The sequence below is a fragment of the Dermacentor andersoni genome, chromosome 8 (assembly GCF_023375885.2).
Source record: "Dermacentor andersoni chromosome 8, qqDerAnde1_hic_scaffold, whole genome shotgun sequence".
Taxonomy (NCBI): domain Eukaryota; kingdom Metazoa; phylum Arthropoda; class Arachnida; order Ixodida; family Ixodidae; genus Dermacentor; species Dermacentor andersoni.
This window is the reverse complement of record NC_092821.1, coordinates 48,956,555-48,983,190: the sequence shown is the minus strand read 5'-3', so window position 1 is coordinate 48,983,190 and position 26,636 is coordinate 48,956,555. Positions and strand designations below refer to the sequence as shown.

The window sequence follows — 26,636 nt, the reverse complement described above, 5'->3', positions numbered from 1 at the left end:
CTATGGGAATGAGAAAATAAAGCGTCTGATGACGAAATAAAGGATCTAGAAGAGAGTGAGGACAGGGCCTTCTGTTGAAAAGAGAGCGCTTGAGAGAAAGGTGACTTCGCGGTCCGCTTGCGAGCTCCACGCACTTCATACGGCAGCAAAACTTGGCTGAGATATTCACAGCAGCGTATGCTACCTGCGGACTATGTTATGTCACGGCAGCACTGACCCTGAAGCACCCGAGGGGTGCTTCACAGCCGCTTTCAACACTCGTAACACGCCTACAGCACTAACTGCAGTGATAAAGAATTATTGTGGAAGGGAATCCTTAAGACATAATCGGTATTGATGTTATGGTAAGGGTGAATTATGTCTTTCATAACCGAAGTAGTATTGGTAATGCGATTCTATCTAAATGCAGACGCGCAACCATGGAGTCGTAGCGTGCCTCGAAAGGCGAAGCATCGATTGTGGTAGCAAATTATTAGACAGTTATACGAAGTAAGGATAGTACTTTTATTGGCTGTGTAAATTTGTAAACATTCCCTTGTTGACTAAATTAACAAACATCACACACATTACAATCGTGGAACCACGATTCTCGCTGAGTAGGCACGTCAAAGCGTACCACCAAAATGCACGCCCGAGGAAGCTACTGACCCAATCGTAAGCTTGCGGAAGCCGTGGAAATGATAATGCACGCCTTGGGCCGCTCGGGCCCCACATGCTCCATGGCCGTCGGCATCTTGTGCTGCAGCGCTTCACGCAGTGCTTCGCATTATCCGAGTGCCAACCACAATTGAATCTGCTAAAATTTTTTGATACATTGGACCGTACATTGTCCTGGTTAGTACGTTTTGTATCCACTCCTTTTCCAAATCACATGAATGAGGTTACTGTACTTGCTTTGAGCAAGTCTATAAAGACAAGTTCCTGAAGCGCAGGCAAAATCAGCTACATTGAGGTCGCTGAAAGTCACTGTGATATAAAAAAGAATGTGTTGCTTTGTCAGTCTCTGTCGTTCCAAGTTTGCTGCTGCTTGTGTGCTACGTCTGAAGCTATACCACAGTTAATAAAATGCTTATGTATCTCACAAAAGGCAAGTGCTCAAGGCAAGCTTTAATAGAATACATGCCATTTCTCACCCCATCCCGTATCGGCATTGTGTGTGCAGGGCTTTTGCTAATTTTAGAGTTCGCAGGTTGGCTTGCAAGTGTTAACTGCTGCTTCTGCGTTTCCTAGAAGGTCTAGATTAAGTGCCCATGTGAGTGCAACATTTTGCTTACTAGTAGAGTCAATTTCCATTATTACTGCCTTGACGGGGCCGCTGCAATCGGTCGAATTATCCAGTGGGTTGAAATGACTAAACCAGGGAGCATTACCTTCACAGAATGGAAATTTATTTATTTAATGTCCGTTGTTATCACTCTCTGGCATCAATTTATCGCTGTTCATGAAGAACCAGAACATGTCATCTTCTGTGCGGTCCATAGTGCATTTGCTATTCTAACTTTATCAAATGACTATCTAACAATCCTAAACAGTATGGTGGCCTATGCCTAGACTAGCCACTTTGCTAGTTCATCCTCTGATGCATGCAGTTCTCTGGAATGCCAAAAACACTTGAAAAGATTTGTTGCCGCTAGCTTAACATGTGAACTGACGTATCATTTCAGTGTGCGTTCATATTGAGACTGAAAGCAACAATGGTGATGATGCTGACTAGGCTGGCTCTAACGGCAGGCTGTTGATTGTGGTTTTAGTTTCATATCAGATTTGCACCACGCAAGCTATTCCCAGACACAAATCGTTTTAGAAAAAGAATGCATGTTTGAATTGGGTAAGTGTTGTAGTTATTCATTCTAAGCTACTGCTTTCACTTTACACCGAAACTCCGAAATAGGCATTTTCTAAGATAGAATGTGTTGCATGCTGATCAGCCAAGTTCGATTGTCCGACAGAGGCAAAGTTCAGGATCGAAATAACGAAAGTTTGGGCCCATAGAAGTGAGTGGGCACTGGCCAGGACCTTCAGTTGGGATCAAAGAAAAAAAAAATCAATTTACTTGAGTCAAAATAACGTAAGTCTACTGTAATTCAGGGTCATAAACGGTCGCTGGCATCTATGGGCCATTGCACTGGCTGTATCATCATTGCTGACTTAGTACTCTTGGGTAGACAGGGGCCCTGAAAGCCACAAGAAGGAACAAGGAATCTGAAGAGTGTGATTGTAGACTTCCTGCTGCGTGCAGCTAAATAACAGTACAGCCAAGCTGTAAAGGGTAGTCCTACAGCCGTTTCGGGCAGCGGCGTGTTTAATATGAAATGTCAATCAAAGAGCAGTGAGAGTCCTACAGCTTTCATTTGATATGTACTAATTATCAGTGGTTATAAAATACAAGTTCGAATAGGCAACAACTTATTCGCATGGTTATTTTGGCACCATCTCTGCTTTCTTTCTTAAGTTGCGTTTATCAGTGAGCAAACAGACCCTTAGTAATTTCGACGAAAGTTGTGAGAACTCGCTAATACAGCTTCATCATTTTGCTGCACACTCGAAAATTGAAAAACTAGAAACCGTCCAACGCAATACTGGTGTGTTCAATTGCAACAAATACAGCCGAACGCCTCTACTACAAAATGACCTCCATAATGAAGGATCAATCATGTCGTGGTTCAATTCCTATCATTCATCTGTATTGTGAACGTCTCCGCAATGTAAACCACTATAACGAATTTGCCTGTACAATGAAAGAAGGTTGGTTTCCCCTATGATGGATTTGCTGCTTTACAACGAACACCACATACTGGTGCCACCACTGCCCTCCATAGACACCCACCAGGTTTTGCTCCTCACTAATGACAGTGCTAGAACACAACTGACAAGCATGCCGATGTCAGCAAGTGGTACCGTCCTGCTGCAATGCTCCAGGAGTCTCTTTAACTCGTACCATGCTTGTTTTAACATAGCGGCAGGTATGATGGCTCACAAAAATGGCACAGTTGGTGACAACATTACGATGTAAACGAACTGACGGCTTACGACATCTTCAAAGCCATCTTACGGTGGAAAGGATGCAAATGTCAACAAATGCACTTGCGTTAAATGAACCAATAATTTTCACTGCAAGGAAAGGTGATAGTGGCATTCGACAATCTGTAGTAATGTGAGTCGCCTCTGCATTTTGCAGCGAAGCATGCCGTGTACTTTGATGCAATAAGGTTGGCTGCCATCGCACATTCTGTCCGATGAAGTGTGCACAAAAAAATGTGTGGCTTATTTTACTACAATTCGTGTTAGCGAAAGTGTTTCTCTTGTAGAATGTGCTTGGACTGTTCTAGTGGGAGAGCTATGATGCACAGTCTTTATATTGAACTGACCTGTATTACGTTGAATTTTGGAGGTGCCAAGCACTTCTTTATAATGGCGTTTGATTGTACATGAACTTACGGATCCCCCACTAACTTGCTGTTTGCCTCTGGCTTTCAGACATTGGAAGTTAGAGAGAGACATGCCCACCTTATATTTCTATTCTAAATGCTTCATAATACTTATAAAATTGAGCGATCTAAATATGTTGCTCATTCACAGTGACGGGAAAGCCAACGTAAGCACCTGCACTCATTGGCAGAATACTATTACAAGGTTGATGTATCTAAACACTCATTTTTTCTGTGTGCAATATGGGAATTGAACCAGTTAGATCATGCTATAATAAGTACAAACTTTCTGTCTAATACCGGTGTCACACGACCACTTTCGATCAATTACGATAAAGTCCAACCCAGATCGAAATTCTCGACCGTGATTGGCTCACTTGCTCAGCTTGCACAAAGAAACCAATTGCGACCGAGAAATTCGATCCGGGTCGGGCTTGATCGCAATCAAAAGTGCACTATCTGCCACCCATATAAGTTCTGTACAAGAGTAGAGGCCCTAACTATAAATTGATAACCTGTACATTCATGGATTTGGCTCACTGAATGCAATTCACTGCCAAGGTTATTTTTGTCTCTGTATCACGTGATTGAACTTGTTTAATTTATTTTTTATTGTACACTTTTTTTATCTTCATCTATGTTCGAATTAAGTATATGTACTTCTCAATTGAATATTTTCCTTTATGTATGTTATTTGCGTGACGTGTTGCAAATAATATGTGCCAATGTGTGTTGCATATGTATGTTGCAGTCACATATTTCACTGTGCATTTTTTATCCATTTTTATTGCACTGTGTACCCGGCAGTATGCCCACCTGTTATGCTTTCAACCGAGAGCGGCAGTATTGTAAATAAAGAAATGAATAAAAATGGACGCGCCGATTCGAATGTTTAAATTTCCCGCGCTATAAAGGAGCTATTCGCGCTGATAGCAGACGACATACAGCGCAGCAAGTGCACGTTCAGTTGTGTTTGATAGCAAATGGTTCAGCGCCTACCGTCGTGAAGGTTGACTGGAGCCAGCGCAGCTGATACTATAATGTAGCCGAGATAATTGGAGCACTACACAACTTATAGACACAACTTAACGCACCAGAAGCTTGGGATTGCGATTATCGTCGTTGTTTGGCAGTCTTTTTTTACGCTTTCATTTTTTTTTGTCTTGCGTATACGCGCTATGTACGAAACTGCGGTGTGTCCCTACCGGCGCTTGATAATACCGGCGCGCCAAAACAGTCGACTCCCAGCAGTGTGCGGACGGACGAGTTCGGACAGTCGCATTTGCTGTCGCGGTGGTGCAGCAGCAGTTCGCATCGGCCGCGAAGACAACCTGCGGGGCATCGATTCGTTAATTCTTTCACCGGCGAGTACCCGACATGACGGCCGACAAGCCCGACGCGGTGCCTGACGAGGTAGCGTACTAGGCCGTCTGATCGTTCCCCGTCTCGCCTGCAGGCGATGCGCGTTTTTTGATCGCCGAGCCCTTCACATGACGGGTCCGTTGAAGCGGCGCTTTGATGGTGGTGCGTAGCTTGCTCTTTAACACGATCGGTAGCTCGGGAGATGGGCTGGTTCCGTACGCTCGCCTGGTACGTGTGATTCGGTCAGGCCGTGCCGTACGCGCGCCCGGGACGTGGGAGTGATAAGCGGCATATCACGTGCCGTACACGGCGGTTGAGATGATCGAGCAGGAAATTGAGGCATTACGGGCCGCGTCGCGACTGTCTATCTTTTTTTTTTTTTTTTTTTTTTTGGCGTGGCGTCATGTTAACATCGGCCAGCTGCCGTCGTAGTCCGTCCGACCGCGCGCGATAGCTCTGCGTTCGCGGCTAGGCTGCTGTTCTTCCGAATGTTTTTACTGCCGGTTAACTGTCGGTAACCTTTTAGCTCCGAGCGCCGGCGTAGTGGCTTGGAAACTTTTGAAAGCAACAGTGACTGAAGTAATGAGGAGTGGGTGGTTCCAGGAAGGGCGTACCACAACCCTTGGCGGTGATCCTCAGATATAGCTTTCCTCTCTGAGGAGGAATATTGGCCCTCTCTTTCAGAGCTCATTTATCTTCCCTGTGGTAGCGCTTAGGCGCGAACATGTTGCATGTAGCCATAACCTACCATTTAAGAGGGTGCGCTTAAATAACCCAAGCTGTGCTTGAAAACCAAGAGAGAGGTTCACAGAAAGGTGGAGGCTTGAAGTGCGTAACAGTTGTAGAACAAGGAATGTCGGTGCAGCCAATGTTTTGACAAGCAGCTTTTCTTCATCAGGGCAGCAACTGCTTTGAAACGTTGGTTTCAGTGACATTCCTTATTCTCCCATAGTTCATTAAACTGCGCTTTTCACTTTGTGACATGGATGCAGAATTTTGTTCCCTGGGAAGTTAAACTTTTGAGTTTCCAGTTTGGAAATGCAGACAGAATTAGTATTGACTGTCCCTATTATGTGCACATGAGTGCAACAGTAATTGTAATATAAAGAAGGCAGTGTAGCAAAAGTGCATACTTCCAAGGTTCCATATTTCAGTTGTATCGCTACCTATTTGCTGATCTTGTTGTAGCTAGTGCATGGAAGAAATGTTAGCACAAGAGTTTGTTGAACATGTCAATTTGTGTAGTTGCTGCGGGCCAAGGAGACAGGTTGTACTGTAAGCCATTTGTACTGGGAGAGGTAATTTAGAAATTTCATCTACTCAGTAATGTTTCTACTTGTTTTAATGATAATAAACTTAATAATGATAAAAACAAAACGCAAGTGAATGTAGCTCTTACATAGTTCTTGTAGCAGCCGGTCTGCAAGCTTTAAAGCATGCACTGTGATCAATGTTGGGTGCATGCACAGGCCCCTTTAACCTCACATTTAGCTCATTGCACAGACTGCAATTTTAGCCGTATTTATGTAGCAGCTACTGCAAATGCAACTGTTCTTCAAGGCGCAATATTAAAATATTCCTTGAGATTTGTAACATAGGCTACATGGATACCGTAAGAGAAGTCCAATAAGTAGCTATGTGTGGAATCTTGCAATGCTTCTGGCCGACGATAACACGCTAGAAATGTTTGTGTATTCCATGGCTTTTCACTTAAACAAATAAAACATACAAAAATACTCTGAATGATAAATTCACTCCTGACACATTCCTGGCAGCAAGACACAATTGGTCATCGTAATAAGCAGGAACTTCATTTTCAATCAGTGGCCTACTCGGACGTGATTCTAGAAACTGTATTGGTGATCTATCTCGGCACGAATGAATTGTGTGTGGTTCTTTTAACCTTTGACCTCTTGACTTTGCTTTCACCTAGGAACATCCCCGAAACTTGATCCCTGAGCTGTGCCGCCAGTTCTACGATCTAGGATGGGTCACCGGTACAGGTGGTGGCATCAGCATACGGCATGGGTCAGTGGTTCCACTGTGCACAATTTATTATAAGTGACAGTAGTTGCATTGAGTATTTGTATGTGCGTCTCGCAAGAAATTGTGGCAGTTCGAGCAGCATGAAGCTCAACGTGAATTCCAGTGGGTGGCACTTGCAAAATAAGTGAAGGCTATGTGCCGGTACCCTGACAGACGGAGAAAGGCAAGAGTGAGGCTAGCTGTGCCCTCATTTAGTGTATTGATCTGTGTGCTTCTAGGTGCAAGCGTGTGTCCACATTCTCGATGCCTATGGGGTACCGCACAGTACGGTAGCATTACATAGTTGGCGAAAGCCAGTTGTCACATAGCTTTTCGATTCGCTTGCCGTCAGGTGAACTGCTGAAGGGTCTTCATGTAGTTTAGGTCTTCTGTGGCTTGAATGTGGTTGCATACGTGCATTTTTGTTTCTCTTTTTCTTTTGGTCCTAATAGTGATGCTTATCAACGCGGTAATGTCGCGCATGCAGTTAAGAGGATGCTGCTTCTGTGCCACGATGGCCATGAGGGTGTGCTTGCTGACACAGCCGGGGCTAATCTTGTGCACATACGAAATACCAGCGAACGTGGATAGGAGGATAGCCTCCGTGGTTGCGCACGCATAATGTGGTTTCGGCTCCTGCCTGTGGCCGAATGTCCTTTTCTTCCACTTTCATTGTCCCTTTTTCCTTATTATTTCTACGCTTCGATTGCAAACGATTAATTTACCCTCTGCCTTTCTTGGCTTCATTGCCTGTTGGCTTTGTGTGGTTGTCTGTCCGAGAAAAAGAACGCCAAGTCACACATGCGGGCCTTGTCCTTCCTCCCTGCAATGCAGGCACGAGATCTACATAGCGCCGTCCGGGGTGCAGAAGGAGCGCATAGCGGCGGAGGACCTCTTTGTGCAGGACATGGAGGAGCGGTTCCTGTCGGGCCCTCCGCCGCACAAGAAGCTGCGCAAGAGCGAGTGCACACCCCTCTTCATGAATGCCTACACACTGCGCGGTGAGGATGGTGTATGTGCAACGATGCATTGTTTGCAGAGGTGACAAAGCACGTTCCAGAGGTGCATATTCAAGTGCATTTCCTAGAACTTGTGTCGAAGTACTCATGCCCATAGTTTTACACAGACGCTTTGAAGTCGCATGCCTGCTTGCGAGGTTGAGCTGATAACAGTGAGGGTTTGATGAGTGCTGCCTTCCCGCTCGAACAAGGGGAAAGGGTGGGGGTGAAGGAGTGGAAGGCAGGTTGCTGGGCATCCCCTTCTCTAGTACGGCCGTGCTTGCGCATGGCCAAGCGCATACGCAGCCTTGCGCACCTGTTCTACAGATAATCTGCCACGTGTGCAAAGATTAGGCGTGTCAAAATGGCGTGACATCCTGTGCACTGTCTTCCCGCGCATATAAAACTGGAGGTTGCGTAATCTTGAGTTTCGGAGATGCGTTGAAGCAAGAGGCAGAAGAAGCATTCGCTCCCAGCTCCTAGTGCTTTTCATGATAGCATCGTCCTAACTGTTGGCAACACTATGAGCTGTGGGGATGGAGTGGATACAAAAGCGTGGCTCAGCTGGCTTTGCGTCGTCTCGCCGATGTGAAGACATCGTTGACACGGCATGAAACCCTGTCTTTCATCACCGGCTCTCAGATTTAACAAAATGATTTTTTTCCCTTTCTCATTCAGGTTCGTTTTTTTTTTCGATCAAGCAATAATTTGGAAAATTTGCGGCCCCTTCCATGGAAGAAAAATTCATAGGTGACTTTACTTATTTGCATAAAAGGTGAAATTTCAATAGACAAAAATTTTGATATTACGAAGCAAGTCAATGGTTTGATCGACTTCTTCATATAAAGGTTTAACTATTTACAGACTCCCTAAGCGTTGTAAAAGCTTTAACTGTTTCCTTACCACGCCATAGAGCATCGATCACTATGGATCGATGGTTTTGAAAGCTCCATCAAAAATAAAGCTCCGTGCTTATGGACACCTAATGCCATCTTGCCAGTAATAAAAGAACTACTGCACATTTTTTTTTTTTTTTTTTCTGGCATGAAGGTCCTAGTGAAAAAAAAAAGAGCAGCGGAGGAAATAGCATCGGGTTTTCGCAACATGGTGTCGAAAAAGTGTCGCACATTGCTGAAGAAGTCTTCTCAAAGCAATCCCACTGCTTCTGATGCTGATATTCTTGATGTGAGCAGTAGTGAGGAGTCTGTAGATGACATTGGATCATCTGATTTTGACTCCAAAAGTGATGATTCGTCTATGCATTCTGGATCAACTAGTATGGCATTGTAAACATAGTTTCAGAAGTCGATGTTGTTGTGTTGTGTGGTGTGCATGTTTTGTAAGTGACGGCACCTGTTTACATTTTTCTTTTAGAGTGTCAACTACTTATCAAGGAGATATTTTACCAAACAAACCATGCTGAGTGAACTTTTCACTGAAACGTGCACCTGACAAACACCTAGACATGACGTACGGCAAGGACACGCAGAGGTTTATCTGTGCACTGGACATGTCCATGTTTTTCACGGCTGACATGATTGCCACTTTCTGTGCGCACACCAACAACTACGCATAGATGAAGGTTTTTGAGCAACCAAACTATGCTCAGCCAGATGGCTCATGGCTGGAAGTCGCGCCTCCAGAGATGTTGCGTTTTATTGCACTGCTGATTTACAGGAGCATTGTGCAAGTACTTTGGCTCCATTTGTAGTGGAATACCGGATCAATCTAAGGTGGTCTATTCCCAGCGAAAATCATGAGCACAAAGCGTTTCTTCTCTCTACTTGCTTTCTTGCATGTCTCAGACCCCGAGGATGAAAGTACTGCTTCAGCTGAGAAACTGTGGAAGGTGTGGGTTTTACCTCAACAGATCAATGAGGCGTCGGCACAATTTTTTTCAGCCATGAGAAGCTGTTGCAGTGGATGAAAAGGTGGGGAAATCTAAGGCACGCTCAGGAATCGGGCAATATATTCATGACAAGGTGACAAAGTGACGGGTTAGAAATTGTGGGTTTTAACCGAGTTGGAAACTGGGTACACGTTAGTTCTTTGTTTACACGGGCAATTGCCAAACAATTCTGCGACTACTGTTCAGCAAACTTCACCTGCAGCCTCTCCTCTTATCGACATGCTTTACAATCGCCTCGAACAACTAGTTTGTGCTGCAGAGTGTCATCGCATCCTACCAAGTTGCCACAGACACTGCAACTGCAGCAGTCTCCGGCATGCATGAGAACAATGCTCCCAACCTAAGATACCGCATCAATCACTGCCGCTTTGGACGAGACGCATGCTGCTACCTACATCTTTGCACATAGTAGGGAGCCATCTTGTCATCCTTTAACGACAACGACCAGTCAGGGCCAAAATTAGTCTCCTCTTTCATGTTACGGACAGCGCATCAAACCAGCAGTGCACCATAGGACACTGGTGCAGAAGAATACAAAACTGGGCAAGTTTATAAACGTTCATTACGTGCTGGCAGCATTGCTGGGACAAGGACTGCAGAAAGGAGGAATGGGACATGCACTGAACATGTCCTGTTTCTTCTTTCTTCAGTCCTTCCAGCACTGCTGCCAATGAACTGATGCAGAAGTCGGCACCATTCTGGCTCAATGTTGTGACCAAATGACCCTGCCAACCTCCTGCCTTCAAGCTATCAATCGTAGCAGGATCCCTGTGTACCAGTTGCAGTCGCTCATGCTGACCTTCTGCCTGCCCTATTTGTTTCGTTAAGTTTACCTCGCCGCCAACGTCTGCTGTCCTCTCATTGGTGCCGACTTCCAGAATCACCATGGCCTGCCGGTCGTCATGAAACACAGGCGCCTGCTAGGTGCCTCAACTTTTCTTTCTGTTCACAGCGTCGTTTCCTGTGACTCTCGTAGAGTCGCCCCAACCTTGACAGTTGCGGATGCTCCTTTCACTTCACTCATTCCCGAGTTGTCGAACTTCAGGCAACCGCCCAACTGGACAAGACCAGTTCAGCATGATGTTCCATCACATCATAAACACAGGCCTGGTCTGTTGATTTTCATTTGGCCATGACAGCTTGCTCCTGACAAACTCAAAGTTGTTGGGAGTGTTGTTTTCTTGTTTTCTTTTTTTCTTCTTGTCCTTGTCACTCTGCTTCTGCTCTGAAGCCAACCATAGGTGGCAGGTCTTCATCCTGCCGTAAACTTAAAAATCGGCTGACAATAATTATGATGGTTGTCAAGATGATTATGATGTTCGTTTTACAGGTGCAGGGGCAGTGATTCACACTCACTCCAAGGCGGCTGTGCTGGCTACCCTGCTGTACCCAGGCCCCGAGTTCCGGATCACCCACCAGGAAATGATCAAGGTCTGCATACCAATAGCCGACAGTGCCTTCTGTTGCAGTAGAACGTCACTGTTTCATCGCTGGCTCACAGTCTCTTAATCTATGCACTCACAGAAGAATAATGTTGAAAATGCTATATTTTTCGAAATTGTAGTTATCAGATAATATTTCTTGCCACATTGAATTTTGTTATTGCATTCCTGCGTCATACATCTCCCGGTTTATTTGATTGTGGGAGCGTTCATTGAAAATGTTATGATTGGAACGTACTGCAGCCGGCATCTTAGGTCTTCTCGGGTGATAGACTTTTTCACACTTTTGTGAGCTTTCATTGCATCGTGGTGCTTCAGTGTGTGTGTGGGTGTAATAGAGGGAGAGAAAAGCCCTGAGTACATGATGAACCATGTCGCAACCGTCGTGCCATGATTCTTTCCTCTGACTTGGAGCAATTGTGCGGTCTATCTGGCGCCGCCATAAGAGCTATTTTCTAGGTGCACTGTAGCTAACTTGCATTTCTATCAGGAGTTCTTTTTTGTACACCTCCATTTTTATGCCAATTTCTTACTTTTAGTCCTTTGTACAGAGGAATCTTGTCGATAGGATTCTGCGTACATATACATTCTTTTGGATAATAGGCTTTTTTTTTTTTTTTCCCCGGCCACCGTCTCATAGGAGCAGTGCATTTTCATACGGTTATTGCCATTGCGTTTTCACCATAAATTTTATAATATGACTGCAGAAGGGGGCTTTTACTTGAATTTCTAAAAATTAAAACTTTATATTCCAGTGTACTTGCTTAAATAACATACCAATGACTCGCGAACGTGTTAAGCCCCAGCCACGCTAGAGAAAAAACGCACGTGGTGCGCCCGCGGCGAAATGCTGCTGCGCCAGTGCAACCACACCAACTAGTGGTGCGCTGCTGCTCAATTGAGTGAGGAAATGGTGGCTTCTTTTTTAACTTCCAGAGGAACTTTTTCACGGACATTCAAAAGAAGTAACTTCAGCGTAAACTGACCAGCTATGTAATGTCGCTGAATAAAAGGCATTTGCTGAGATTGATATGGCGTCAACTGATACTGTTCCGCACAACAGTTTGCGTGTAGCAGTTTCACTCGACGCCTCATGAACCTTTGCTGTTGAGCTTGTCACCAGGTATGCCAATTTTCATGTATCTGGAGCTTGCTTTGGATAATATGATTTTTGGATGATACATGTTATTTTCCGGTTCCCATGAAAATTGTACCAATGAGCTTCGGCTGTAATTTGCTTTATTTTATTGCCCATATGCCCGTTTTCATTTCTGTGACTTCGCAAGTTTGTTTTATTGTCTTTTTATTCTTTTTTATCCAATAGTGTAGGATGTTGTGCATACTGTTATGTTCTCCCTGCCAGCTCGTTGTCTGTGCATGTCTTCACTGCAGGGCATCAAGAAGGGTCAGTCTGGCATCAGCTACCGCTACGATGAAGAACTGGTGGTTCCCATCATCGAGAACACACCTTTTGAGCGGGACCTCAAGGTGGGCACTTCTGAATCAACCATTGCCTATGGTAGTTTGCCAGCTCATTGCCAGCCGAAGGGTTGGGTGTATCTTCAACCATGAATGCCACAGCCATTGATCTGATTGCTAATGTGGAACTGCCTGCGAGAGCCACTGCCTCACTTTTACGCGAGTGCTTGATGAAAGGGATCTTCCTTTATTAGCTTGAGTAGACCTAGTCATAACCATCAACCAATACCAATATGGACTGTACACCAAGCCTACCTACAATTTTTGCCCAAGAGTTTTCTTGCGGTGAGTTCGTTCTGCATATAGCTGCCACAAGAGGGTTGACGTTCTGACACTATTTGAAGGAAAAAAAGAATTTGTAGAGAATGCATAGATTATAGTAGAAGTGCAGTGGCCTACTATTAATTCTGGTGCTGATAATTCAGACATGCTCCATTATTCAGACAGGTTCTCAGGACCAGCACTTGCCTTGTAGACTCAGTATATATAATCACGACCGAAGTTAGGGACACTTTGCAGTGTGCCATTTGATAATTTGGACACTGCCTCCACAACCAGCTAGGTGCTAATTTGCTTACAAAGTTGAGCGGGAATAGCAATATTTTGGTTTTGATACCTCACTGGCATGGTCATCAGCCATGTCACCCTTTCAGTCTCGAAATCAGAACTAGTTTTGCCATGCGAATATTTGAATTTCCAAGTAGTATTTTCAGATGTGCTATTTGACATTCACTTCGAAAAAAATATATATATATATTTGGCTTCGGGAGTGTGGTGATTTGTTCCCTATGTTCAGCTTTGCTTCAATTAAATTGTTTTATGCGGTGAAGCTTATCAGCCGTGCAGTGAAGCATACTAAGAGCGGAAAGGGGCACTGTAACGGGGCTCCTGGGGCGCGATCGGAGATCATTGTTCGGCGCGGTCGTTCGGTTATCAGAGCACGCTATTGGCCTTGGCCATGCCAGTGTCATCGGCCGCGGGGCGCAGCCACGTTTTTGGTGATGTAAAAATGATGACACGCTCCTGCCAATCTTGCAACTGAGTGCGTTGTCTGCTAAAAGCAGAACGCGACGAGAAGTGTGAAGTTGGAGTGGTCATGCACTTGTTACGAGACCGGCTTTGCATTGCACGTCTGGTGGATTGGATTGGATTCAAATGGTGGCTCCGTCTGTGGAATGGCATGTTCGGATCCAATCAAAAGTCAAATTCAAGCAAATGGCACTTGCAATTTAAGCTGCGGTTGTTGTGTTGGCGTTGCTTGTGGAGGAAGCAGAGCGGGCGGAGGTGCAAAACGAATTTGAAGAGATGATGGAAAGTAAATTCGGGCATTGCTTTCGTTTCTCGAAACAAGCAGTGTGTTGGTTGTACAGCGAACTTGAGCCTATCACCAAGTGCCAGTGAGCCAGTGGAATTTTGCCATAATGGAAGGTGTTGTGCGCACTGAGGTTTTTTGCTACAAGAAGTTCCCACTCATTACACAGCGTGCCCTTGTCAGCTTTGATTAAAGTCTGCCCCATTGGCTACGATGGTGTCACAAGAGTTGGGTGCTCCTCCATAAAAGACAGGAAGAGCTCCCTCTGACATGCCGAGACCCGGGTGCCGAGTCGTATGTTTCTATGAGACATCTTGAAAGTGCGCCACACAGTCTTCTTCTTTTTTTTTTTTTTCAACAGAATTTCTATATTCAATTCGAATATATTCGTCCCAAAACACTATTTGTTTCAAACTCGAAGTCCACTTTTAAGTTGTGCCTAAAAACTAGTGAAGCTTGTACCGTAGTTATTCGATGATAAGGAGGTCATGATTATGGGACCTCCAGCACTAAATCTGGGGGAAGACAGCGCACGATGCCACGCCTTTCGCTGCCACGTTTTTCCAATGCGTGTCTTGCATCGACGCAGTTAGGTAAAAAGCAGACGTCCCATGCGACCTTTACTGCGTGGCACCGGCAGTTTAGGCTGTGTTGTGCAAATTTAGTTTGGCACTTACTGCCTGTCCGCGAGCTTAACCCATTCCCGCCAGTAAGCTAACAGGCTGGTTGCCTCCAGACCAGTACGGCACACTTGCGGCCGTCAGTCTAGCCCATGCGCATACTGCGTGGACTAGACATTGGTGACCTCGCCCGAGGTTACCACTCATTCATGATCTCAGGCGAGATCACTGGTAAGCAGTGAACTTCTTGTGACTGTTTCCGAGCGTCGCCATGCAGGTGAGCAGTGTGTTTTCTTTATAACCCTGCCGTGGCTGTTACGGGTAGTCTTCACCACTTTTCCGAGTGTCGGCGACTGTTCAGTAGAAGTTACAGCTTGCAGTTTGGTGACGACTTTATGCAGGTCCATTCACAGCAGCCATACAGCATGTGGGGATTTTCGAAAACCGAAAAGCCAACTTGACAACAAGAGAATATGGAGGACAGCTTGAATGGGGCCATTTTTCAAAATAGTGTAGGCAAACGATGCCCCCAAAACCAGCAACATTGTGCAGCATCCGAAACTTCAGTCTAGATTGGTTCAGTAGAGAAGATGGCAGTGTCCCAGGGATGTTTGAGTCCGAACAATCAGTTGGTGGCTGTAAATGAATTTGTCTTTGGTTTGTCTTGGATGCGAGTTGCGTTGACGCAATGTTGACTTGCTCACCAAGGCTGAAGCTGTTGTTTGTACAGTACTTGATCTCAAATTTTAATAATTAGATCTAGAGTGAATACCCAATAAGGCAATGTATGGTCGACTGTTTGAAAATAACGAAATACATATTCACCCAAGCCTAGATCTGCACATGTCCCTTGCAAATGCAAACAGTGCTGCTGTGGTGCTTTGCAGGCAAGCATGCGGGTGGCCATGGAGCAGTACCCAGACACCTGTGCGGTGCTGGTGCGCAGGCATGGTGTCTACGTCTGGGGCGACTCCTGGCAGCGGGCCAAGACCATGTGAGTGGGGACGCACTTCAACGCCACCACTTCGCACACTTTCTCTCCTCCCATTTAGTCGCCTTGCAAGCCTACATCATCAGGGGGATGATCAAGCGATGTAGAAAAGGTTGATTTCTCTGAGCAATGCAAATAAAAGCCCTCTTCTGCATATGCACATAAGGGCATTGACTGCAATGACAGTGGGTGGGTTATTGTGTGGCTATTGACGTTAGAGACGATGAGCAAAACGAGAACAAGGTGAAAGCAGGAGCCAACGTTTCAACAAGTGGACTTGTCTTCAAGGACTTGTCGAAACGTTGGCTCCTGCTTTCACCTTGTTCTCGTTTTGCTCATCGTCTTGAATTTCCATCTACCGCATTCCCTGTGTTTTCCTATTGACGTTAGAGGCACACTAAAGAAAAATACCAAGTTAGTTTAGAGTGATGAAGTGCTCTTTAAAAATTAGGTTTTCAATAATATCTCACTAGCAGTGCGACTACTAGAAGAGAAAATGAAGGCCAACTTTGTTTTTTGTGCTTGATATCAGTACCCCGACACCAGTATGTCAGCTTGATGTCATGGTTTTCAGAATACTTTCTCATTGCCCCGTTCCTCATTAGAACGTAGTCACATCCAACTTGAAAATGCCTTCGTTAGATGGAATAATTGTCATAAGTGCATACAATAATATCATTGAAAAAAAAAAGTCTCGATCAGATCTATTCGAAAGAAGCAGAAGCATAATGCCTCCAATAAGCTTGCAAATGGACTCTTGTGCCTCCTACACAAGTTCTTTTCCAGATAACCTGTTGTACGGGGAGCTCATGCATTGTGTGCCCAGCTTGTCGGTCATTTCAGCCTCGGTTACCTCTCCGATTCTTTCATTTTTTCCTATTACGTGAGCTTTTTGAAACTGGCTGATATCCGATCATGCTGCAGTGAGTAGCAAAAAAAAAATAACACCTTTTGATTTGTGCACGTTAGTGCTCTGTTCCCTGAAGTGATCATACAGTTAAACCTGGATGTAACGAACCTATATGTAACGAATTCCTGGATTTAACGAAGTTTTTGAATTCCCCAGCGCTGCCCCCATTGAAGCCCATGTATTTTCGACCTTGATGTAACGAACGCGTTGCGGCGGTTAGCCTTGATGTAACGAACTCCCAAAGCTGATCAGTCATTACTTTTAGCACTTTTAAGGAAAATTCGGCCGAAGAAATGCTCTAGATTATTGAATATTAATGCTGTAAGGAGCCAGCAGCTACGCGAACGCCAGGGATTGCCGCGACCGAGCAAAGTTAGCGATGATGATGATGATGGTGGCAACTAGCGCCGCTCCGTGCCTAACGTAGCAGTCTTTTCAGGCTTTGCTTGTCTAGCGTGGCACCAGGTGGCATTGGTATCGGCAGCTGATTTCTCTTGCAGAATTATTTTGTTTCGTATGGATTTGAGGACAAGCATTCTTATTTTGTGATTTTCATTTGTTTCAACGGCTTAGACACACTTATGTGTAAGAATTCACTTGAAAAGCAACGCTGATAGCCGGTTCTTTCATTGCCAAGGCGCCGGAAGGGAGAGGGGGAGGGACGATGACGAACGATATCCGTCACTTTTTTTTCTTTCTCTATGGATGCGTTGCATTCGCCATCTTGAGTGTTGTCCTGCGTTCTGCACGTGTGCGTGTGTCAACTGTGCTCTGGTACTGGTTTGTCCGACTTGTTTTGGAGGTGCTAGGCCTGCCTGTCGGCGTGTAGTCGTGCGTCTCCGCTTCTAACTGCGTCGTCGGTTGGTCGTGATGAGTTCTACTGCCAGAAAACGAAAAGTTCTGTCTTTTGAAGACAAACTCGCAATTTTAAATGCAGTCTCCGCGGGCGAGAAGAAGAAGGACGTTGCCACCCGTTTCAGCATTCCAGCGAGCACACTATCAACGATTTTGAGTGCGGAACACAGCATCAGAAACGCAGTGGAGTCGGGGACAAGCTCGAAGAAAAAAAGACTGAAGCTGTCCACATACACTGATGTGGACAAGGCAGTGTTCATGTGGTTTTTGGACACGCGAGCCAGAAATGTACCCATAAGTGGCGCGATCTTGCAACAGAAGGCAAAGGATTTTGCGTGTATCTTGGGTCATGACGATTTCAAGGCAAGCAACGGGTGGCTGCAGGGATTTAAGAGCCGGCACGGTGTCGTCGGAAGAGTAATCAGCGGCGAATCTGCCTCCGCAGACAGCGATGCTGCTGCTTCGTGGGTGGCTGACAAGCTGCCTGGAATTCTGAGTCGCTTCGAGGCGGCTGATGTCTACAATGCCGACGAGACAGCTCTATTTTATCAAATGCTTCCGGGCCGCACGCTAGCGTTAAAAGGCGATGACTGCCGCGGTGGAAAGCAGAGCAAGCTCCGCATAACGATTCTGCTGTGTGCCAACCTCGACGGCACAGACAAGCGAGTCCCGCTAGTTGTCGGCAAAAGTGCCCGTCCCAGGTGTTTTAAGGGAACGAAGTGTATGCCCGTGAAGTATGTGGCGAATTCCAAAGCGTGGATGACTCGGCCAATATTTTCTGAGTGGTTAAAGGAATTTAACCAGGACGTCAAGCGGCAAGGCCGTCAAGTTTGCCTACTGCTGGACAATTGCTCGGCGCACCACGTCGAGGGCCTGCAGCTGTCGAACATCGAACTGCATTACTTCCCGGCCAACTGCACGTCCCTAATACAACCCCTGGACAAAGGGGTCATTAACAGTTTTAAATGCCGTTACCGGCGCCGACTAATCCTGAAAATACTTCTGGACATCCGTCTGGAACGGGAGATGAAGATCGACATTTATCAAGCAGTTGAGATGCTTGCTGCCTCCTGGCAAGAGGTCAGGGCAGAAGTTATCGCGAATTGCTTTTTAAAGGCCAGAATAGCCAAAAACGCACGGGCTGGTGCCGACGAGGAGGAGGAAGACCTTTCTACTCCGTCCAATGTGGCCGAAGCGTGGAACGAGCTATGTACTAACGGTGGTGTACCCGACGACGTTGAACTGACTGACTTTTTGTTTGCCGACAACGCCGCCGTGACTACAGAAGAAATGTCTGATGCAGCAGTAGCTGAAAGCGTGCAAAATCCGGATGGCGGTGATGATGGTGCTTGTGAGGCAGATCCGTGTGACGTGCCTACTGCAAAGGAGGTGATGAACGCAATGGACGTTATGCGCCGTTTCGTCGGCTCGCTCGACGATGAAGGAGCTCTACACGATTTAGCCTCTTTGGAGCGGCGTGTTGTGCCTACACTCGTGCCGAAGAAGCAAGCGGAAATTACGCAGTTTTTTAGTGTAAAATAAATGATTGAAGGGTGAGTTCACCTTCACGGATATATTGAGCTATTTGGTTTCGTTTCTGCATCATTCGTACGAGCCTTCACGCGAAACCTGCATGTAACGAAAACCTGCATGTAACGAAAAATTGCGAGCTTTTGTCAGCTTCGTTATATCCAGGTTTAACTGTATATGCTTCTAGCAGACGGCCCAGTGTGATATTTGCACAGCTCCAAGGAGCCCAGTACATCACATGATCAACACAGTTAGGTATATCATAGACTTCCGTCAATTCTACTCTGGTTAGTTTGATTTTTAAGCTATTTCGATCCCGGCTGAGGGTACCGGCGGGCATCCGTGCACAATATGCCATTATGGTATTAACCCGATTCTATGCACGCCGTTTTCTTTTTCTTTTTGATGAAAATCAGACCAGAAATTCCCCACATGGTGCAGTCAGACACAAAACCAAACCACCTTCGCAACGTTCGTATTCTTTGCCGCATAACACGAATGTACAGTAAAACCTTGTTAAACCGTACTCGCTTAAGCAGTAGTTTCGTTTTAAAAGTAGTGAAGTCAAATCCCCAACTCACCGGCCATTGAACATAATGTGTTTTGTATCCGCATGAACCGTACCAGCTTATTGCATACGCATCGGTTAAAACGTAGCGTTTCCCCTTTTCGTCACGTAAACACGATGGTACGTTGTCTCCATCGGGCGGCCCGGCAGAATAACAAGCTTCAGAGATTGGAACAACGGCCTCCAAGCGCCCTGTGTGCTTGCGCGTGAAGCCGAATCAACATCAACATCATTACGGTGCTGTGCCAAAGAGCGTTGTGGCGTCGTGCAAGCGAGGACTCGCGTCATGCCGTAGCTCGGATAAAAAAAGACACCGGGTACTCAGCATAGAAGAAAAATTTGCCATTGTCCGTGCTGTCGAATGTTACACAAAGAAGTCAGCGCTGGCATGCGACAGGGATCTGCTGTTGACTACGGTGTGTGGCATTTGGAATGCGAAGTTGCTCGGCAGCGCTGCTGCGACCGCGAAGAGATGTCGGCTGCAAGGTTCGACTAGCGACAGTGATGAGGACGACACGGAAAGCGACAGCACAGGCGATTCAAGCCCGACAATGGCAGAAGCTGCGCGTTACGTCAGCCTCATGAATGCAATCATCGCGACGAGAGCAGCACTCGGCAATGAAAAAGGCTTCCTGGGACTTCTGCAGCACTACCGCGCGTGTGCACGGAGAATACGTAATGTCAACGAGAAATCTGCCATGTGAGTGTTTGCCGAGAAGAGGGGGCTGGCTGAAAAGCTGGCACACAGCTTCAGTAAGTTTGAGGCCGCTGTAGTCGTGCTAGGCCGCCACAGCATCAAACGAAAATAACACTTTCGTCGCGCGAAGTGAATAAATACTGCATGTTTTTTTCCCTTTCATCACACGCTCTCTGAGTTCCGTTTTCGACAGGTAAGTGGGCGATCTCATGCTATTCGGTTAAACAGTACTACCGTTTAGTACATACATTTTCCGAGCTCCGGCCGACTACGGTTTAACGAGGTTTCACTGTATTTTGGCAAAGCTGACTTTGAAGAAAGAACATGTGGCGAAGCTGACTGTAAGTAACTGGCCGACATTGTGCAAGTTTTTCTTGCTAAACAAATATACTGTGTAGTAGATTCCTTTGTTTAGTAACATTAGTGTCATTTCTACATTGGTTTACTACTTTAGAGACATATATAGTTGGTGCGCATTTTATTCGAGGGCAAATACTGCCAAATGAAACAGCGATGAGTTTTGTAATTTTTTCTGCATCTTGTTTAATTTCAGCCACCAGATAATTCGACAAATTTCGTCAGTCCAGTCAGGGTTTAACTAACAGATGTCAACTGTACATGCTTCTTTAAGCAACCTTCGTGACATCTTTTTCAGCCTGTAAAATTGCATCACAGAGGTTTCTCTAAGTATCATGTACGACAGAATCTCGTCGATAGGATCCCATTAAATACGGTTTGCTGGTGCCAACATTCGTGATCAAGAACACTAAAAATGGCCCAATAATGTAACTGTTATTTTTTACCGCTTGATACATTGAAACTATAAGAAGTCAGCAGGGGATTTTTGAAAACTTTGTTAATATGGTGTTTTAGTAACGAGGTGTCACTGTATTTCATCTTTAATACAGATCATTTTAGCTGTGAACATAGAGAAGTGTACCTGTTTATAGCATTCTTACAGAACAAATGTGGTGAAATATTTTAATAAATGGTTCACATTTGAGTTCTAAAGCACATTTAGTACTTTTAACCAAAATTTAGGATATTTGGGCTTTGGCTGTAGTATTTTTCAGACCTTATTGTAGGCAGGTCTGGTGTAGCAAGATGTAAATATGTTTCAATGCATTTTGAAAAGAAAAAGATTTTTGTGATATATTTATTTTGCAAGTTTTTGCCTTTAATGCTTCATTAAATTGCAATGGACATTAGGTTCTCTATGGTGCTTCAAAGTTTTCAATGCATTAGTCTTTACAACTATCTGTTGAGGAATCGGAAGGACTTTTTAAAATAAGTTACAGTAGACACTCTTTAATTAAACAGATCTTGAAGGGACCGACCAAATTGGTCTAATTATTCGGTGGGTGCAATTAAACATGAGACGCAAAAAAAAATACTCCCGAAGGTACTGCCGATTCTTTCGCCAGTATTCACCTTATTCTAACACATGCCTAAATCAAACGTGCGCCTATTTTCTGTGTGTCCAAAGCAAAAAACTAACATAGAAATGACATCAAAGCTCCTAAACGAAGTAGAAATCTGACATGCAACAGAGTTTTTTTGCAAGAAAGGTGTGGCATGCCACCGATTTTGGCAGTATGGTGAAACCTCGTTAAACCGTAGTTGGCCGGAGCTTAGAAAAAGTATGTAGTAAATGGTTGTACTGCTTAACTGAAATAGCATGAGATCACCCACTTACCTGTCAAGAATGGAACTCGGAGAGAGTGCGATGAAAGGACAAAAACATGCAGTATTTATTCACTTCACGTGACTAAACTCTGTTATTTTCGTCTGATGCCGCAGCGGCCTAGCAGCAACGACAGCGGCATCAAACTTACTGCTGTGAGCCAGCTTTTCAGCCAGCCCCCTCTTCTTGGCAAACACTTGCATGGCAGTTTTCTCATTAGCGTTGCATATTCTCCGTGCGATAGAGTTAGGTAACTACTGTAATCATTGATTGTGAGCTACCATTTTTACTTGAAATTCTTCCTGTAATAGTCCAAAAATAGCCATTTTCGGCAGAACATGGCATTTGTTTGAAGTATTCATTTTCTCCTAAACGCACCAAGGCAGATGCTGCCACTAAAGGGATCGTGATTGGTGTCATCATTGCGATCAATTGTGTGCTTGCTGACTAGACAAGTTTGAAATATCGGGTGAAGGTCAATCTTAAGATTGAAATAACAAAAACTCAAGGCCTGTGGAAATGTATGGGTGTCGGCCGCAACCTTTGATCTGGACCAAATTATCCTGAGATGAATTTAAAGAAACTGCATTCAGAAAAATCCGGTTCGATTAAATCCAGGTTCGCCCGTAATGGGGCCATCCCAACAAGTAACACTGTCGCTTGTGTCGTGACCGGCATTCGAACGGTGGTGTTGCAGGTGCGAATGCTACGACTACCTCTTCGACATAGCCGTGCAGATGAAGAGGCTCGGGATGGACCCGACGCTGCCTCCACCGCCGCAGCAGAGCGCTGCGGCGGCCACAACACTTGCTGAAGCAGTGCAGGTCAGTCAGTCGTCAGTTTGGCTTTTCATCCACTTTCTGTCTGGCAATGGTCCCTCGAACGTGTGTGCATATGCCCTTGCATATTGACTAATGCCATAGCAACTATGCAGACATTCTAGCCGGAATTGCGCCGTTAGTGTCGTGTGGCAGATATTTGTGCCTGAACTGCGTGGTTTTCCCGCGTTCGCCGCAACAAGCGTTGTTTTTTTGTCGAACATGACACGCTCTGTGCGAGCACCAGTGAAAGAAAGCACCAGCGGCTCGGGTTTCACGAGACGTTGGCCACAGCCACGGTATGTGGCTTATTAGATTATGATATGTAAGAAGGGCGTGCAAATACCGAATAAAAGATTTCGAATCGAATCAACAAAAAGAAATCCGAATATCCTATACCAGAAAATTAACACAAACGTTTATGCTTCCGAACTGTGTGGAAAACACACTGCTGCACATGCTCATAAAGCTAATCACGTTACTTAACAAGAATCTTCGTACAGTAAAACCTTGTTAATGCGTAGTTGGCGGGGAACGTGGATCAGGTGCGCACTAACTGATGTGCTAATTAATCGACAATGGCAGATGAGCGGCTATAGACTCGCTGACGAGAAAAGAACACTGTCTTAGTTCTCCCTCAAACACACACGAAGACGAAGTTTTACCATATTTACTCGCATAATGATCGCACTCGTGTAATGATCGCACCCCTATATTTTGTCATCAAAATTTGATTTTTTTCTGGTTTCCCGTGTAATGATCGCACCCCAAACTTGCCGCGGCGATATGTCGTGTGCCAAGTCTAGCTAATATTGATTGCGCTTACCATCTGTCGAATGCTACGCGAACGACTCTTCAAGACAAACCAAGCGGTCTGCATGCACCAAACGTTCTTAAGTAGATGCCCCATTTCATTACTTTCATCACTTTCCGCACTTCCATGACAACAAGAGGTACAACGAAACTTGCCTTTTTATGTGTAGGCTTTATAATAGTTGTAATCAACAACAAAAAAGGTGCCTTTCGATTCTTCTCATCTGCACTCGTGGGCACGCAACAAATCGCGAGCGGCAACGATAGTAGCCGCTTTTACACTGATATGTTAAAAGTGTACCCTATTCATGCGCCGACGCTTGCAACACAGCTAAGATATTCGGCCACCCTTAGCGGAAACGTGCCGTATTAGGATAGTAGTGAAGACAGATGCCGCAGTTTCCGCAGCATGCCGGCCATGTGTTTCTATGTCACTGGCAGCTAAGCGCGCCCATCTGTTTCTGTCCCCTCAAAGCAGACATGGCTACGTTATTGCCGCAAACTTGCCGATATTAACGATATTATTCATTAATGATGCGGAAGAAACTGTTTCGATGCACGTAATATACTCGCGAGAAGAAAAAAAATTGCGTTCGGCTTGCTCCACCGGCTGCCATTTTTGTTTTGGTGTCTCGTAGCAAACGCGGGACGAAAAAAAAATTTTTTTCTTTTCGTGGGAAATTTAACCCGCGTAATGATCGCGCCCCTGATATTGCGTCAATTTTTCTGACAAAAAAGTGCGATCATTATGCGAGTATATTCTGTAATTCCAGTGCTATTCTTGTGACGGGCTGCTCGAAGCTACAGAAAGAGGCTGTTGGGCGCTTACAAACATCGTTCAGAACGAGAGGCCACCACACGGTGTTTCGCAAAAATGCCAGCCGTGAACATGAAACGGTTACCCCATGCACTCACTTTAACTGGCATTGTGGTTTGTTGGCATTCTGAGAGATGTGTGACTGCTGTGAATCTATCTGCCTTAATTCGGTAATCGTAACTTTAGTCGCCAACACCCGATGACGCAGCTTCAGTTAGGCCTGACAAGCTAAACAGTGTGGCCAATGGTGCGATCGTGACGAAAATTTGACACTGGCCGGTGTGATAATGGCCCGCAAACTGTTGCAGAAAGCTTGTCAGTAATATGTTCTTACGGGTGGCTCATTAGTGATCGATCGCGAGGTCACGCGTACTAGCTAGATTGGCAGCCATTGAAGCACATTGGGGTCTGCCGTTGACCAGCCGGCAACTACATCGTGCCAAGTTAGTCTGTGTGCTCGCATGTGGGTAGAAAGCTCCGGTCTGCACGAATCTACGTGTGTGTTAACACTGAATTCGCGTATTCGATGCGATCAGCGTGCCTTCCAGTAGGTAATTAGCTTAATCTTTACACATGCACTGCTTTTGTTCTTCGTGCTGTTTGTGTAGCAATAATCATTTCTATTGGTCCGGCCGACCTGTTCAAACCTTGTACCAACAAAGATTGCGCGCAGCGTTCTCACAGCATGCATCGAGGCACTGGCCATAGCCAGGTCATTAACCTAAGGTACTGACATTAGAAAAAATCAAATATTTGAGAAATTCAATATTAAGTATTCGATTCATGAATCGAATTATTCACTTTCTCCTTTCAATTCGAAATGAAATATTTTAGTATTTGCATACCCCTGGTATTTAACCATCACTGCAGGGAAGATGAAAACATCAGTATGACACTTGTCTCATTGCATGTTGAGGCTTGAAACCACTTGCGAGGTGCACTTCGGCATTTCAATATATCACCGTACCCACTCTCCTCGTAGCATTAACTGGTAGAGCTAGCCAATAAGCATCCCAGCAGCACATCTCAGCGTGTCTGCCGGGAAGCTATTGGTTGACTTTGAGAATCATCCTCCGATGGTGTCCGACAATTTTTGTTTCATTTTTTTTAACTATCCACGTTTTGCTTGTACCTATGTTTTCCCTTTGGTGTAATCTGGGAACATTGTCATCCTTGTAAAGATACCAGTGTAACATTTTATCGCAACGTCAGCAACGTTCGTCCATCTGCATTCTGCATACCTTAGGCACGTCTAATGTAATACCCCTGTCACACGGCAAATCTAATGTCATTTCCAACAAATGACATTTGTTGCGATTAATGTCATTATCACAGCGCGCTGTCACACGGCGGAAACTAATGTAATTTGAAAATGATGACAATGACGATAGTAAAAAAAAAAAAGACACGTCTCAAACCCACTTTCGTCCAATAATTATTTTCCAATATGCTAAATTCCACTAGAATATGTGATTGTTGCTTTCAAACCGTAGCGTTCGATCACTAACTTGTCGACATTGCCAACGAAGTCGAGTCGAGCCAAGCCAATCCAATCCAAAGCTAAGGCAAGCAATAGGGCGAAGAGAACGATAGGCGCGTCCGCTAAAGTGGCACGAGAACGAGGTTGCATGTCATTGCCGTTCTGATGTGCATGCGGGCTTCTAATATCCTAATTCTTGGCGCGTGCCACAGGAAAACATGCGCACACTTTTACGCCAAGTCAGTTGAAGCGGCCGGCCGATGCTCCGGTGCGAACCAACACGACTGCTGCAGCGAAACCTAAAGACGGCTGTCTGGTCACTGGACTGAGAGTAGTTTTCTGTATTTATGCACGTGATGGACTTCAATGTAGTTAAATCAATAATTAGGCAATAAAATGGATAGAATAATAGTGATTTTTTGTTAAAACAAGAAAGAAGCATGTACTGTTTGCGAAACACTGGTAAACTCGTGGTGTCGAGGATACACATTCAGTTCCAAACGAATGCGAATGAGTTTGGCGAACTCATTCATTTGTAAATGTCATTTTCGAAAATGTCCTTACGTTTTACTGTGTGACACCAAACAAATCGCATCATCAGCGAATGTCATTCATTGTAAATGACATTAGATTTGCCGTGTGACTGGGGTATAACAGCTAAACAGCTGTCATGCACAATAAACAAGCAAATGATTGTTCCTGATTGTTCTGCCCACAGGTGGCAACAACAGCTGAAGCTGAAGCAGCACCCGTGGACCCGCCTGCTACCCTGACCAGTGAGTACATGGGCCAGTTGATGCCTTTCGGTTAAGCTTGTTTGATTGGAGCTGTCAGTAACAGCCCATGCACTGGCCTGTCTAATGTAGTTGGAACTGTCTGACTAAGACGGCAAATTGCT

General features: G+C 45.2%; 1 protein-coding gene across 3 annotated transcripts in view; it reads left to right on the top strand.

Moving 5' to 3' along the window:
- The window catches only part of LOC126526380 (uncharacterized), a 136,013-nt gene that overhangs the window by 9,250 nt on the left and 100,127 nt on the right, over window positions 1-26,636 (top strand). For all 3 annotated transcript variants that reach the window (XM_072289652.1, XM_050174104.3, XM_050174295.3), the window contains exons 4-10: window positions 6,724-6,818; window positions 7,650-7,816; window positions 11,053-11,153; window positions 12,557-12,652; window positions 15,463-15,569; window positions 22,508-22,634; window positions 26,457-26,514. In XM_072289652.1, the coding sequence (XP_072145753.1) occupies window positions 6,724-6,818; window positions 7,650-7,816; window positions 11,053-11,153; window positions 12,557-12,652; window positions 15,463-15,569; window positions 22,508-22,634; window positions 26,457-26,514 (751 nt within the window). The remainder of the gene's footprint in view (window positions 1-6,723; window positions 6,819-7,649; window positions 7,817-11,052; window positions 11,154-12,556; window positions 12,653-15,462; window positions 15,570-22,507; window positions 22,635-26,456; window positions 26,515-26,636) is intronic.